Raw genomic sequence first — 15273 nt, forward strand, 5'->3', positions numbered from 1 at the left:
TTTTCTCCTTTTTTTACCCAATCATCAACTTCTAAGGTTTGTCCAAATTATCCGTTTTATTTATTTATTTATTTATTTATTTATGAAAAAGTATAAGATACCAACTACCAATATATTATCTGCCAATTTATTATCAATAATAATTAATTATTATATTTTAAATACATATATAAAGAAACATATTCAGAAAATATATCTATAAAGACACTTTTATTAAACACAATCATAAAAAAGATATTTTTATTAGACACATCTACGAAAATACTTTCATAAAACACAATTATAAATAAGATTTGGCAGAAGTTGACAGATATGCTGTTTGTAACGTAGCGGAACTTTTTATTTATTGGGCACATTTACTTTGGTTTCTTTTGCCATTTGTCTTTGCCGTGAAGCAAGAACACCACAAAACTACAAAAGAAATGGGCCACGTGGACAACCAATTTTGCCAAATTTGTCCTTTGAGCCCCTATGATCGAACATACTTGCAAGCTTTTATTACCATCCAAGGGAAGTAACATAAAGTGATCCCTCAAACAACGTAACCCATTATTAATATCAAGAAATTTTAGTTTGCATATTCTATCTATAGATCGTTGCTATATCATAATATACATTTATTTAAGATTTTACTATATACTTTATCCTCTACCACTTTAATTTTCAACTTTAAATATGTAAAACTTGACCGATTAATTATATTGACAATTTTTTCTTAAAAAAAAAATAATTCACAATTACTTAACACATTTTCTTTTATAAAGTTTAGACTAACATAATTAGATATTTAAAAAGTTTAAGGGACTTATATTAGTTATATATAACATAAAATTGTAAAGCTAAATTGCATTTAACTTTGTAATTATCCAATTTGTCCTAATGGTTTACTTTGGTGTCAAGCATCAACTATCAATTTTGTCCAATTAGAAAAAAAAATTAAATTAAATTAAAGCTTTCAAACATAGTTCAACAAAATATTAAGTTGGATAAACTATTTTGTCCCATTACAGCTAATTCTTCTCTTCTTTAAAAAAAAAACATGATTAAGAGAAAAATAATTTAATCTAATTTAGTTATTTAATTATACTAACCAAAATTCCTTGCCATGTTGAGAAGGAAGCCTTATAAAGCTAGATAATCTTGTTTTTAATTTGTTCACAAATATCATAGTTTATAAGAAGACAATGGCAAGTGTTCTCATTTCTCCATGCCAACCCCAACTACTGAAGAATCATAGGCTACATGGTAACTGCCATACAAAATCAGCATCAAATTCAAACTTAGTGATAAAGTGTCAAAAAACTTGTTCATTCAATTATAGAAAAACTATCAATGTTCCTCTTCAAGAATTGCCAGAGGTATGTTCAGTTGATACTAAAAGTTGGTATTACTCGAACAATTAAAATTAGTTGTTCATTCAAACAACTTTTTTTATTACTGTTTGAATGAACAACTAGTTTTAACTGTTCGAACAACATTTTTTTTTTTTTGAGATTCGTCGAAATATTCACCATGTTTTCAATTTCAGGCTTCCTTTGATCATTACATGGATGACAAACACAGAGTATTCAGAGCTGTATTCCCAGACAAAGGGAGCACCAAACAGCTCAATGAGGTGATGACTTTCACATTCAAAATCTAGAAAGAAAAAATGGAAATAAATAATAATAATATTGTTGTGTTTATTACTATACAGGAAGAGTGGAGAATCAAAATGCCTCCAATACAATGTTTATTCATAAATGTATATCCAACAGCAGATGTAAGATTAACATTCAAGTCCAATGGACAAGATTATCCACCAAACATTCCTCATCATGTCACCAAAATCTTGGAGCTCCACTTTGTAAGCATGAATTATAATTCAAATTAACATATATATTGCATATCCGATCTGTGGTCGAATAACTTCTTATGCGCGACGAGTTTCTTCCTCCTTCATTTTGGCAGTTAAGGTGGGAGTTACAAGGCATAGTATCTAGGGACTTTACCTTGGATGTTAGAGGGACTTTATATCCAGAAAGGAAAGGAAATCATAGCTGGCTTAGTAATGAAATGGAGATGAAAATGAGTTTTTGTTCTTCTCCAGCAATTGCTCTCATTCCAGATAGTGTCTTGCAAGAGGCCATGCAGTTGGTAATTAAACTTTCTTTGATCACTCAATTTCCCTGTGTTTAGTATCATAAGTGTTTTAGGTTAAGAAATATAAATGTTAGAGATATAACTATTAATGTTGCCTTCTCCTATCAGCTTAAGTTTTTGGGATAAGGGTTTCGTGACAATAAAGATATATAGACAGAGATAGCACATAAAAGTTAGTGTCTTAAATTTTGTTTGATCAAATTATGTCTCTTAGTATCTCTGTATTATGAGTTTACTAGAGAATTTTATAACTTGGAGCACCTAAATGATCCTTATTTAGTTTTATTAAACTAAGTTTTTGGTGGAATGCATGATTTAACAGGTTTTCAAAAGAATGATGGATGAAATGAGGCAGGAGTTTCATGGTAAATTATTAGCAGATTATGGTAGGTTTAAGAGGGACAAATCCAAGAAGAATTCAGTTTAAAATTTGCAGCTCATTATTCAATTTAATTTGTTCTTTGGAGGATTTTACAGCCAACTGAAGGGTCAATGCCATGGCCTTGTATCAACTGTAATTCAATTCTTGTAACCTGTCAATATATGAATATGCATACAACTATTAATTACTTGCTAATTTTATTTTATGTTTTTGGCTTGTACTTAGTATGAAGTACTTATATTTTGGACAGCTTTGTTTTCTAATGGGATGGGATGCTAAAAACAGGAGAATATATTAAATATCAAAAGTTATTCTTAAAAAAAAATTAATAATAAATGCTTGCGTAAGACAAAAAATTAGTACAAGAAAAATAATTTGTATTGAAAAGTCAAAAGTTTTAAACCAATTTGGGTTAGTCAAGTGGTTAGTTCACACGTCCGTTTAGATAAGTGTCGAGAGGTTCAATCTCGCTTTGTGCATGCAACAACCTAGTGACAAATTCTTAAATTGTGTTCAAGTTTGAATTAGTCCTTGATCTGTCGAGTGAGAAATATGGTGGGAGATAAAATGCAAAAGTTCAAGTTTTGTTTTTACATTAAATATTCCGAAATTAGGAAGTTTTAAAATTTTGCATTTGTTGCTGAAAATCCGAAAAATAAACTTTAAATGATTAACTGAAATCAATACTTTTTGCGTGGTGGTCCTTTTTAGCTGGTTTAAATGGACAACCTCTTAATCTAAGATAACAGAACACGTATCCTACATATTACAGACAAGAATTTGAAACCTAACTCAAATATATTTAGGTTACTAATTGTTATTTGGATTTTGAAGTGTATAAACACATACCCATATGTTTGATGTTCGTATCTGCCGTGTTCAAATCATGCTTATTATATTATATTTTATAAGTCAGGGATATGTAAGAAATATTGTAAATTTCTTGAAACTCTGCATGATTTTGTTTTTGCTGCTGACTACTAGTGCTATTTTAACATATTTTAGAGATTGATAAATTAAGAATTGTCACATAAGTAATGAAATTTCTCAGTGTTATTAATAAAAAAATAAATGGCCAATCATAATCCCTGGGTTGCTTCAGGGAGAGAAACTCTAGTCTTGTGTCAATCCTACCATTATCTATCCATGGTACTGATAACCACAACTTTAACTTGATTTTCCTAATAATTGTATATTTATTTTTCAATTTCTCTGTGAAAATTTCTGTTTTATTGATTAGATATTCAGTTATTTTATTGTAAATTAGTTAATAGGACAAAGAGTGTGTTTAGATTTTATTAGGATAAGTATGTCTTTTGCAAGTTTATATAATATTTCGTAGCAGATGTTTGCCCTTAAGAAGATGATCCACGACGAAAGATTAGTTGATGCATTCGCCCACGGATATCCTTGGCCGTAGGATTGGATTTTTAGTTGTTTAAATAATGAAGAATGATTGAAAATCATAAATTATCCTCCTAATTATCTTTCCAATTATTACTCATAAACAATCATTCTCGTATGTTTGTTGTTTAGAATATTGTTGTCTCTAATATTTCAAGATGATTGCTAGGATACCTTTGAACTTTGGTCAATCTAGGGCAAGTTATGGTATCCTATTTGTATATATTTTAATTATTAAATAACTTCTATCGTTATTTCATATTGCTATTTTTAAAATATAAAAATAAAAAAGAAGCTCATATTTGTGTTCTCAACATCAAGATACAAGAGATTTAAATTCTTTGGATAGAGATATTATGTTGTAAACAATATATTCATTCATACAAATTCTTTGAAGCCCTCATACCAAGCAAGTCACAACCAATGGCATTCAACTTCACTTCAGTGAATAACAGGCTTTAAGGGATGTGCTCTAAGGTTTTTCAAGTCCAGGTTTGAATCCAAATCTTCATCTAGTTCACCAACAACGCTTCTGCAATGGAAAAAGGACACAAGTTTTAGGGTGCAGAGATATATGCAACAACAAGAAATGTTTATGTTGAGAAGAACATACATGTTGTCACCCCTAATGATGTACAAGCCTAGAACAAGTTGCTGGACACCTTCCTGCCAATAGAAAACAGAATGAGGTCATCAATGAACTACATACAGAGCAAAATATTCACCGTTTTATAGTAAGTTGCATCTAGAAAGGAACTAAATGGCTAAAATACAATCTGATCGAGTCTTGAAGGATTTTATTCTAATCACACAACAATAAAGAATAAACTACCATTTTATACCTTGAAATAATTGAGCACTGATAATTCCAACAATGAAAAATATAAACTAACTCCATACCCATCAAAGATTAAGTCAACAAAAGTACCCAAAATGGGATGTTCATTGGGTAGTTTTATCTCTTTCAGGTTAGAATTGTAACGCTTAAATCTTTGATGTTAAGACATGGTAATTTATTCCAACAAATAAATTATAGCTCGAATTTTAAAGAGAAGCATGTAACTTGTACCCAAATAGTATGAAACTTGATGTTTGATTCACTGTGCTTTACAGTCAATGTTTCACAACAAAGAACTGTTAATTCCTAGCACCGCAATCCAGTTTGATTGTTCTAAGTGAGGTTAAAATATTAAGTTCATTGAAGTCATACACTCATACTTGTTAACCCAACGATCTTAGAAAATTTCCTGCAGAATTCCATTAATACCTTGGTAGAATAAACTCGTTCGTGAGACTCATCCAGAATAATGTTTGTAGCCTGGTCAAAACCCTTCAGGATTCCCTGAACAAATAAAGCAATGTAACTACAAGTTCGGACCAACAATAGCCATTTACACACAACATACTACCAATCGATAATTCATAGAAATGATAAATCTTACTACTATATTCCGCCCGTCATTTGTGATGACTGAAATTGTTTCTGCCGAAACACAACCACCAAAATATTCAGTAAAAGCTAGCGACTGGAATGTATTAAGCATACTTCACAAAATTACATATGAAAATAATATGTTTAGCAAACAATATAACTATATCAAGAGTTGAAGATAGCATACGATCAACAAGAGACTCAAGTCCAGGCCCATCTGACATCTTGCAAGAACTTGTTTAATTTGTAGTCACACTTATTGTCACACCTGTGTAAAAGATTCAATGTCAATAAAACAATGTTGCATAGAGCCAGTTAAACTGGGATATCAAAAAGAAGATATTGTAAACCAATTAAAGATAGTTCATGAACAGACACAAAATCACCACAAATCAGTTTCGAAATCATTATTAACCCATAAATCAAAAGCGCACAGTTCCATGATCATCATTCACTAAGAGTCACTGACATAATAAATACAAACATGAAGTGCACTTGAAACATGTGCACATATGGAGTGTTCAGTAGACAGATTGAGTTTTCAATCCCAGGAATGCTTTCCCCAGCAATAACTTGCCCAGGCATGATATTTAACTGTTTGGTAGATGGATTAATTTCAAGGGAATCTTAAAAAAATATGTCTGGGAACGAAGATCGTTGTGTTTGACAAACACTGATAATCCCAGGAATATAAGACAATTTTCCAAAAATACCCCTAACAATTTGTTAAAGAGGCACTTTACAAATTATACACTAAAACATCACCAAAAAATGCACCACACCCAATGTTACTTTGGTCATGAAAATTTTTGCATTTTTATAAAGTAATTCATCAAATCACATTCATAGGACATCTGAACTTCAGCAGTTTCATGATATAAGAATAAAAAAAGTTGCATTTCCTCAGACCATTACTAGTTAGTTTACATACAAATAGGCAATTAATTTGAATTTGTATGGATCAATCATCTTTCAAGTGCTTCTCTAGGAGATTACTATTTGCAGATCATTCTTCTGTAATCTGCACGAGATACAGTCTATTGGCACCAATTAAAAACACATTCAACAAAAAAAATAAAACCCCCTCAAAACATCTACTCTACTAAAGCATAATCGCATTAAAGACAATAGCATTAAAGACAGTGATAACTTTTATCACATAAGAAAGCACCCGTGAAGATGCTAAACCGAAAGGGCGGACGAATGCAAAAGCGACAGCCGGGAAGCAGAAAAGAAACAAAGAAATAGAACACACAAAACAACCAAATAATACACTTGGAAGTGTGAGACTTAAACGGCTGAGCAGCGGAGAAACAGCAACAAAAACATAAATAGGCACCGAAAACCAAACCAGATGACGAACCGTTTTTAGATACAAGTTCAGGGGTTCGTTTAACAAGGTATAAACCAGAATAGCCAGGTTATAATAAAAGAACATAAAAATCATAAATAAGCACACAAAAGTATAAAAATATTCTAATGTAAATCCAAAAAATGGACAAAAATTAAACATTCGTAATCATTTGCCAAATCACATTACATAGTCCGACGTAGGCTGTGGCTCATATAAGGGCAACACAAGTCTCAACTCTCAAATTTACAAAGGCAAATAGCCAAATATCAGAAGACATCTTCAAAGTTTACCATCAATCATCAAAATCCACAAAAATTTGTTAGTGTTTTTTTTCATTGGGATAATTTTCACATTCATTTCTATTTCCAAAATCTTGACCAGAAGAATCAAGACATGAATCATGAAATGTAATAGCGCCAATTTGATCAATAGCAACATCATCTAACAAGTAACAACATAGCAGCAATAACAACACAACAGCAGGCAGCAGCCGCAACAAAAACTCGAGCAACATATCAGCAATAACAACTCAACACCACAGCAACAGAAAATTACAAATTAAAAGTTCAATAAAAAAGCAAAGAATACGACCAGAGCAAGGGATCATATGACCTACCCGAACTGAGGAAACGACGGAAGAACGACGCAGCCGAAGCAAGGGACAAGACCGCGCGACGGGAGTTGGCGACGGGAGTCGACGACGGGAGGAAGGAAAGAGACTGAAGCTGTGAACCCAGAAACGCGATGGCGCGGGATCAGAGAGACAGAAGGAAGCGAAGGGAGAATGGAGGTTGAGGGTTTAGGGTTTACTGGGTTTGGGGACAATTAGGGCCGGTAACAAACTTTGGATTGCACACCAAAGGGCATTTTAGTAATTCTATAATTTGCTGTGCGCATTACCTACGAAAAAGTATAATTCAATGTATTTTTGTTAATAAAATGCTAAGATGAGATAACAATTAACTGAGAAGCCAACGAGTTCTAATTCAAATAGGATAGTCTCTTCATATTTATTTAGAGATCACGAGATATGAAGAGATTTAAATTTACAATTTTTAAGTAGGTAAAAAAAGACTGTATTATTTGAGCTATATATTTTATTGGCCTATCATATGACATGTTATTAGAATAAAAAATTTAAGACCAATTTGATCATAGAATAAAAATTAACACTTTAACAAATAAATTTTCTTTTTATTTCTATTTAGTAACAAATTTAATAAATATTTGTACTATTAAATTTTAATATTATATTCAAATAACTTAGAATTAAAAGAAAACAATTTTAATTCCTTTTAGAATATAAATTAAATGTGTGATTATTATATATTAGTTCACAAATTTTTTAATTAAATATATGTTTTTTAGGGTTGCAAAATTCACATAATTATATCTTTATTTTAGTGATAAACTCTTCTGTTTATATTTGTAAAATAAACAAATATCTCATTAACAAGTTTCCAAGACATTAATTTGCTGTTGTATGATACTATGATCACATATTTACACTTAAAAAAATGGTTCAAAAAGTTGTTAACGAAATATTTAATTATTGTAACAAAAATGAAAAATAGAAAACTTAAGCGCCATAGTAAAATTTACCAAATTTAAGAGGCCAATATATACTTATATAGATCTGAATGTGGTAGCAGATCTACATGATTCCGATATGCTAGAAGATCAATAACGAATGTTAGGACGACGACTTATTCCTACCCGGTGTTATAGTTACATTCTGCTTGGAAATTGAGTCTGTATTAATATTAAATAAGAATAGAATTACAGAAATTAGACTAATTGGTAATTGCCACAACTGGGAGATTTTACTTTGAAGAGATTTTAAACCTACAAGTATACTTTTATGGGAAACTTTATACATAGCTTTCACTAAAATATCTACACTACTGGATCAATGGATTAACAGGTATATCTCATCCTTCCCCAACACTCCTACCAAGCTCCCATCCCTGCTGAATTCACCAATAGTCAGAGCAAGAACAAGAACCTTGCTTGAAACTATGAAACCGATATCGATCTCGGACCACGATTTCACGGTTGTATACATAAGATGCAATCTTCATAGCAGAATGACAGTCTTGGCAAATCCTTAGGTTCTTGAAAATGTGTATTGGAGAACCTGATGGAGTGCTTGTTAGGCCAAAAGCAAGTGCAAGCTTCTCACTATGAGTGAACAACACTTGTTCTACCTCCTCCAATGCCTCAGTGCAATCATCCCTGGTGGAACAACCAAACAAAACCTGAGAACTTGTATTGGGAACATAGCCACCCAACCTCAACCGGCGAATCATGTCATCTAGCATCATGTAAATCCCTGCAGTTTGCGGGTGAGACTTATCGCCGGCGATGAACTGATGAAGCTGGCCACCAACATACATTGAGCTCGTTCCTGGCACCTTTTTGATACCCCTTTTCTTAAGAACCTTCCTGAAGAAATTTGCCTTTTCCTCTTTCCCAGACAAGGCATACATGTTGGAAAGCAAGACATGATACTCAGTGTTATATGGATCCATCTGAACCAACTCTCTCATAATCTGTTCCCCAAGCTTCACCTTCCCATGTGTGTAACAAGAGCCAAAAAGAGACCCCAGAACAACTTCATTTGGAGCAAATGGCATGCTTTTAATAAAAGCTTCGGCTTCTTCCAATCGTCCGGCTCGACCAAGGAGGTCCACCATGCAAGCATAATGCTCCATTTCCGGATTTATCCCATGAATGGACTCAAGCTCGTTGAAGTACTTCCAACCGAGATCAACCATACCCGAATGACTGCAAGCACTCAACAAGGCCAAGAAAGTCAAACCATCAGGGCTCACTCCTTCTCCGATCATGGAATCAAACATATCCACCACATCCTTTCCCTTCCCATGCATGGCCAACCCACCAATCATGGCATTCCACGCCACTACATTTCTCCTTGGCATGTTCCTGAACACAACCAAGGCAGCACCAATCCTCCCACACTTTGCATACATGTCAACCAACCCAGTTCCCACCATGACACCCACATCCCACCCAATTTCCTTCACAGCATACCCATGAACCCACCTCCCCAAGCTCACATCCCCAGACCGCGAACAAGCCGAAAGAATCGAACAAAGGCTTACACCATTCAACACAAACCCACACCCAAAAATCATCTCCCTCAAAAGCTCAAAAGCCTCCCTAGTCATCCCATTCTCAACATACCCCACAATCATCACAGTCCAAGCAACCTCATTCCTCTCCGGCATTTCATCGAACACCTTCCGCCCATTCTCCAAACCCTCCCCTTTCACCACACCTTCCAAGACCACAGTCCAAGACACCACACTCTTCAACCCCATATCCTCGAAAACTCTTCTAACCCCATCCACAAGCCCACACTTCACATAAACATCCATCAAAGCATTGCAGACTCTAACACACCCAGAAACCCCAAGCTTCACCACAAGTGCATGAAGCTGCGAGCCCGTTTTGACGCAGCCGAGATGGGAGCACTTGGTGAGGACGCAGAGTACGGAGACGGGGTCAAGGGGGAGGGCGAGGGAGCGCATTTCGGAGAAAAGGCGAAGGGCATGGTTGGGGTTAGTGGCAGAGATGAGGGCAGTGTAGTCGACGGAGTCTTTGTGGGAGTTGGGGATTTGATGGAAGAGGTGGATGGCATGGGAGAGGGAGAGGGAGGAGAGAGAGTAGAGGTGGAAGAGGGCGTTGAGGAGGAAGTGGGGGTCGGAGGAGGTGGGTGGCAGGAGGCCAGAGATGAGGGCGGCGGCGTGGAGCTGGGTGGCGGTGCGGGGGGAGGAGGTGCGGGCGCAGCGGCGGAGGAGGGCGCGGAGGTGGAGGGCGGGGGTATGGTGGGCGTGTGGGAGTGTCCATGTCATACCATTTACCACTTCAATCAATTTTAGAAGGGTGTACGTATTAATATTAAAAAGGTTATACCAAATTCAACCATGATTAAAAATACCTTTTTCTACCCATGGCTGTTTTGATACTAATATGTGATGAATGGTTGATGAGGCGGAAATGTGTTTTTATTTATCAGATTAGTTTCGTTGGCTACTAATCCGAGAACCTTTCATTGAGTCCTGTTGCTGTAAATTACTTTCGTCTTGTCTGATGTACAAATGTTGAGAATAACTGAAAACAGATTTAATCCTCCCTTCTGAACACTCATTTATTGAATTTGTGCCACCAATCCTGATATTAAAAGAAAGAAAAAGTATAGGTAGAAAATGAAAAAATTAAACAATGTGAATAATAGATATATCGGATGTTCAATTTACTAAGTGTGTGAATAGTTATTCTAATATTAAGATTTAGGTGAGTAATTGGAGTGTAGTGTGTTTTACTTGAATTGAGCCGATTTTAGGATCTGTTGTTCATGTTGTTCAAAAAAGTTATTGGTTACCTAGCATAACCCAAAAAAAAATTATGTTTGCATCATGTTTTGTCTACACCTCCTTTTTATTGTATAAAAACAAACTTTTTATCTTCTCAGTTCTTATCTATTACTTTTAATTAAAAAAATGAAAGGCGTGCAAGAGTAGTATGAACAAAAATGGTGCATATAACATTCCTTTGATATTAACTTCTAATGTGAATACATTAGGCATCAGTTGATCAGAGATCAAGATTAATGATGTCAACTGAGAGGCTGAACAAGATCAGTGAAAGAGTTGAGGACAGTAGAAGAACAATGCTGGAAACAAAAGAGCTTGATGTTTCAATTCTTCAAGATTTGCACTAGCAACGACAATTCCTGTTACATGTGCACAGTAAGATAACATTTTTTATAATGTTTAATATGCATCTGTGATTCTATTGATAAGCACGTTTGTCTTGAAAATATCGTGTTTTATGATGTTTATTATGATGGGACTTGGAATTTTGAAAACTTATTCACCCCAATTTCCGAGGATATTAAATCTTTTTTGGAGGCTATTCCTCTTCCTAAAAGGAGTGTGAATAAATCAAGTTAGATTTGGAAAGCTGCTTCGAAGGGTTATACTACCAAAAGCAGGTACACTTGGCTTGCGCATATGAAATTTCAATGGAGAGGTGACAGAAATTGAAAGTGGCTATGGAAGCTTTTCATTCCGAAAAATGTCAAATTCTTCTTTTGGTTTGCATTGCATGATACCATTCCCACTAATGTCTTTCGTCATAAAAGGAGCCTAGTAGTGAGTGACCTTTATAATAAATGTGGTAATGAGTCTGAATCTGTGTTACATTGTCTTCGGGATTGTTCCACTGCTCGTGATATATGGAATTCTTTAGGTCTTTCTATTGTTGAACATGCTAATGCTTCTAACTTCCGATCCTGGATTACTAGCGTTATTAATGGTAAAGAGGAAGTAGTGGCTGCTGGAATTTGGTGGATTTAACGGAATAGATGTAATAATCTCTTCAACCGGAATGAACCTTGGCCTAGGAGGAAAATCTCTTGCCTTGCTATTGGTGAATGAGTTGAAAAGGGTGAAGAAGGATAGAAACTTTTGGGATTATGCAGTCCAAAATTTTTTGTGGCAGCCACCCCCGAAATGTTCTTAAGGTCAACTTAAGGTCAACTGTGATGCTAGTGTTCTCCCGGACTCTCTTGTAGCGGGCTTTGGGTGCGTTATCCGTGATCATTATGGCACCTGGGTGCTAAGTAGCTCGAGGCGTTTGCCCTTTGATTCAGTTTTCAGGAATGAGTTGTTGACAATTTGGAATGGTCTTATGATTGCCTGTAAAGTTGGTTATAATTCACTAATTCTCTTATTTGTGAAACTTGGTTATAATTCACTAATTCTCTTATTTGTGAAACTGATTCTATGAAAGTGTATCTTTACTAAACAATATTATTATGGAAGTGTATTTTTACTAAACAATATTATCAACTATTTCATTCGGTATAGATTCAGCCAAGTGATGGCCTCAGGCAGATTTTGTTAAAGGATTATGCTGTGTAGTTTTTCGGGGTTGTGTTCCTATTTATTTTGATTTTTGTTAGACACCAAAAAATATGGATGCTGAATTCTTATAAAACTTATTTTTTTTTTCCAGATGATGGTAATGTGGTTGGCAAGGAACCCAAAGAATTAACAAGTAGCAATGATAATGTTGGAAGGCGAATTTATGTGGCTCTGGAGAATGTTGATTGTTGAGTAAGATCCTAAGTGGGTATGTTTAATATATGGCCAAAAAATATACAACTAAGTTTATTGCCTCATCATATATACATGCATAATGTCATTGTAGATGTCTTGTGTAGGCAATTTCGTAGGAACAGTATTGTGTGGATATGTTAGTGCCTATTCTCGTTCAAATTTGAACAGCATAACCACAGACAGTTGTAGTTTCTTGAATAAATTCATCCAAATATCATGTGGAAGGGGGAGTAAAATCAAATCATCAAATTCCTTACATTACAAAGCTGGCATAACACACATGCCATACATTGAAAAAAGCACTGCACAACACACCATCTTTGTCCAAGCACTCTCAATTGACATAATCGAAACCGAAAGAGGGGCAAGAACAAGGAAAATAATGCTAGTCTTGTATCTTGTGACCCAATCCAATAAGAAGTCATAATTGGCTATTTTGCAAGTTTGAAGTATAGAATCAAGGCTATAGCAACAACTAGGACGAACACAATGAAGCTGATAATCCATTTGTTCCTGTCCATCCTTCTTGACATGTTGGTCAAAATTTTCTTACTCTTGCCTATGTTATCATCCACACCATGAAGCTGCAACAAAGAATATTATAATATAGATCAAGACTACATAAATGATGGTCCCATAGTCACCAGCATATAGAAATTACTGGCATAGAACACGATATTTTCAAGACAAACTTAAATATCAAAAGAATCACAGACGCATATTAAACATTATAGAAAAGGTTACCGTATTGTGTGCATGCAACAGGGATTGTCGTTGCGAGTGCAAATCTTGAAGAATTGAAACACCAAGCTCTTCTGTTTCCAGCATTGTTCTTCTACTGTCCTTAACTCTTTCACTGGTCTTGTTCAGCCTCTCAGTTGACATCATTAATCTTGATCTCTGATCAGCTGATGCCTAATGCATTCACATTAGAAGTTAATATCAAAGGAATGTTAGATGCACCATTTTTGTTCATACCACTCTTGTACGCCTTTCATTTTTTGTATTAAAAGTAATTGATAAGAAGTGAGAGAAGATAAAAAGTTTGCTTTTATACGATAAAAAGAAGGGGTACAAAGGAGGTGTACACAAAACACGATGCAAACATAATTTCTTTTAATATCAGGTTTGGTGGCACAAATTCAATAAACAAGTGTTCAGAAGGGAGGATTAAATCTGCTTTCAGTTATTCTCAACATTTGTACATCAGACAAGAAGAAAGTAATTTACAGCAATAGGACTCAATGAAAGGTTCTAGGATTAGTAGCCATCGAAACTAATCTGATAAATAAAAACACATTTCCACCTCATCTACCATTCATCACATATTAGTAAGTATCAAAGCAGCCATGGGTAGAAAAAGGTATTTTAATCATATTATGATCTACTTAGATAAACATTATGCTTACTATTTTGGTTTTAGTCCACTTCACTAGGAATTAGGAAATAACCATCAACAGAATTAAAACATACATTTTACAATTTATTCACCATGAAAGGTTGCTTCTCTTTCTCTAAGGCTTTAAATCCTTTCCTTAAGTACAAAAAATGATATAGAAAATCATACTGTGCCTGTTTTAAATGAATATGTTTCCTGCAAACCTTATGTTTGAAGATTCAACAGCATGTAATCACAATCAATTATCATTGAACATCAATAAGGGCTGTAAAATAAAGGAATTATACCGTCATAGCATCTGCCATGCCTGATTCCAACAACTCATCCCGTGCAGAGGGGTTCAAGTTACCAGATACAATTTTTTTAACTTCGCTTTTAAGATTGTTGAGATCAGATTTATACTCCCGCAACTTAGCAAGAAGAACAGCCTTGATATTTGGCTGCAAACTTCTTGCCTCAAGGTCCATCTTTCGGATCTACAAATTCACTAGCAAAACCATATCAGAATCCCATATTTCCTTAAAAAAATGTATTATAAAGAGTTGTAGAAAGTACCAAAGCTTCTGCTTCATCAATTCCAGTCTTTACTTCCGAAACTTTTTGCTTCTTTTGCTCTGCAGATTAAACAAAAAATTAATAAAAATTATTGATTGAATATACATAACTCAACACTTCAGAAAGGGACAAGACATTCCTTAATCATGACCATACTAGGAGCTGGGAGGCCTCGGAAATTGCTTTCACAATACCATTACAAAATATCTTGAAAGCAATAAACAGAACGAGTCTGTCATTTCTGTAATGATAAGTGAAAACTGAAAGCTTATAAACTAAGGGGGGAAAATCACCTTTCCGTAGGCAATCTATTTCTAGGAACAACAAATTTTGCATCAATATTGCTTTGGAACTTTGGTCGAAACTCGAAAGGAGATATACAACAATAACTTAAAGAGACCTATGTCCTAGAGAATATTATGTACCATTATCCGAATTTACACATTCTAAACGGTC

The 15273-nt window shown here is 34.6% G+C and overlaps 4 protein-coding genes across 6 annotated transcripts in view; 1 reads left to right on the forward strand and 3 right to left on the reverse strand.

Annotated features, from left to right (window-relative positions):
• LOC107621902 lies at positions 1049–2724 on the forward strand. Its single transcript, XM_016323876.2, has 5 exons — positions 1049–1358; positions 1529–1615; positions 1697–1846; positions 1951–2136; positions 2465–2724. Exons 1-5 carry the CDS (start codon positions 1185–1187, stop codon positions 2567–2569), a joined length of 702 nt encoding a protein of 233 aa, XP_016179362.1. The 5' UTR covers positions 1049–1184; the 3' UTR covers positions 2570–2724.
• LOC107624198 (sm-like protein LSM8) lies at positions 4205–7618 on the reverse strand. 3 transcript variants are annotated; one of them, XM_016326681.2, is made up of 6 exons: positions 7306–7603; positions 5548–5628; positions 5371–5411; positions 5196–5270; positions 4542–4594; positions 4205–4460 (listed from the first exon to the last, which is right to left on the reverse strand). In XM_016326681.2, the coding sequence occupies exons 2-6, from the start codon at positions 5582–5584 to the stop codon at positions 4370–4372; spliced, it is 297 nt and encodes a 98-aa protein (XP_016182167.1). In that variant the 5' UTR covers positions 5585–5628; positions 7306–7603; the 3' UTR covers positions 4205–4369. The 3 variants fall into 3 exon arrangements, with proteins under 3 accessions (XP_016182167.1, XP_016182166.1, XP_020969010.1); XM_016326680.2 differs by having other exon boundaries at positions 7331–7601; XM_021113351.1 differs by lacking the exons at positions 4205–4460; positions 4542–4594 and adding an exon at positions 4618–5072 and having other exon boundaries at positions 7331–7618.
• Positions 8451–10905, reverse strand: LOC107624230 (pentatricopeptide repeat-containing protein At5g15340, mitochondrial-like). The gene has a single exon (XM_016326712.2). The coding sequence runs from the start codon at positions 10590–10592 to the stop codon at positions 8691–8693; it is 1902 nt and encodes a 633-aa protein (XP_016182198.1). The 5' UTR covers positions 10593–10905; the 3' UTR covers positions 8451–8690.
• The window catches only part of LOC107623543 (vesicle transport v-SNARE 13), a 3045-nt gene continuing 818 nt past the window's right edge, over positions 13047–15273 (reverse strand). The window contains exons 3-6 of the mRNA XM_016325864.2: positions 14818–14876; positions 14550–14738; positions 13608–13778; positions 13047–13447 (exon numbers count right to left, since the gene is read on the reverse strand). Coding sequence (XP_016181350.1) covers positions 13295–13447; positions 13608–13778; positions 14550–14738; positions 14818–14876 — 572 coding nt within the window. The 3' untranslated portion in view covers positions 13047–13294. The remainder of the gene's footprint in view (positions 13448–13607; positions 13779–14549; positions 14739–14817; positions 14877–15273) is intronic.

The sequence above is a fragment of the Arachis ipaensis genome, chromosome B10, assembly GCF_000816755.2.
Source record: "Arachis ipaensis cultivar K30076 chromosome B10, Araip1.1, whole genome shotgun sequence".
NCBI classification, from domain to species: domain Eukaryota; kingdom Viridiplantae; phylum Streptophyta; class Magnoliopsida; order Fabales; family Fabaceae; genus Arachis; species Arachis ipaensis.

Bases quoted from the DNA above. Each gene is read 5' to 3' on its own strand.
- LOC107621902 (XM_016323876.2), top strand. From the start codon at position 1,185: ATGGCAAGTGTTCTCATTTCTCCATGCCAACCCCAACTACTGAAGAAT. The intron at 1,616-1,696 runs GTGATGACTTTC...ATTACTATACAG, and splicing joins GCACCAAACAGCTCAATGAG to GAAGAGTGGAGAATCAAAAT. The intron at 1,847-1,950 runs GTAAGCATGAAT...TCATTTTGGCAG, and splicing joins AAATCTTGGAGCTCCACTTT to TTAAGGTGGGAGTTACAAGG.
- LOC107624198 (XM_016326681.2), bottom strand. From the start codon at position 5,584: ATGTCAGATGGGCCTGGACTTGAGTCTCTTGTTGATC. The intron at 5,412-5,547 runs GTATGCTATCTT...GTGTTTCGGCAG, and splicing joins ACTTGAGTCTCTTGTTGATC to AAACAATTTCAGTCATCACA. The intron at 4,461-4,541 runs GTATGTTCTTCT...TTTCCATTGCAG, and splicing joins ATCATTAGGGGTGACAACAT to AAGCGTTGTTGGTGAACTAG.
- LOC107624230 (XM_016326712.2), bottom strand. From the start codon at position 10,592: ATGACATGGACACTCCCACACGCCCACCATACCCCCGCCCTCCACCTC.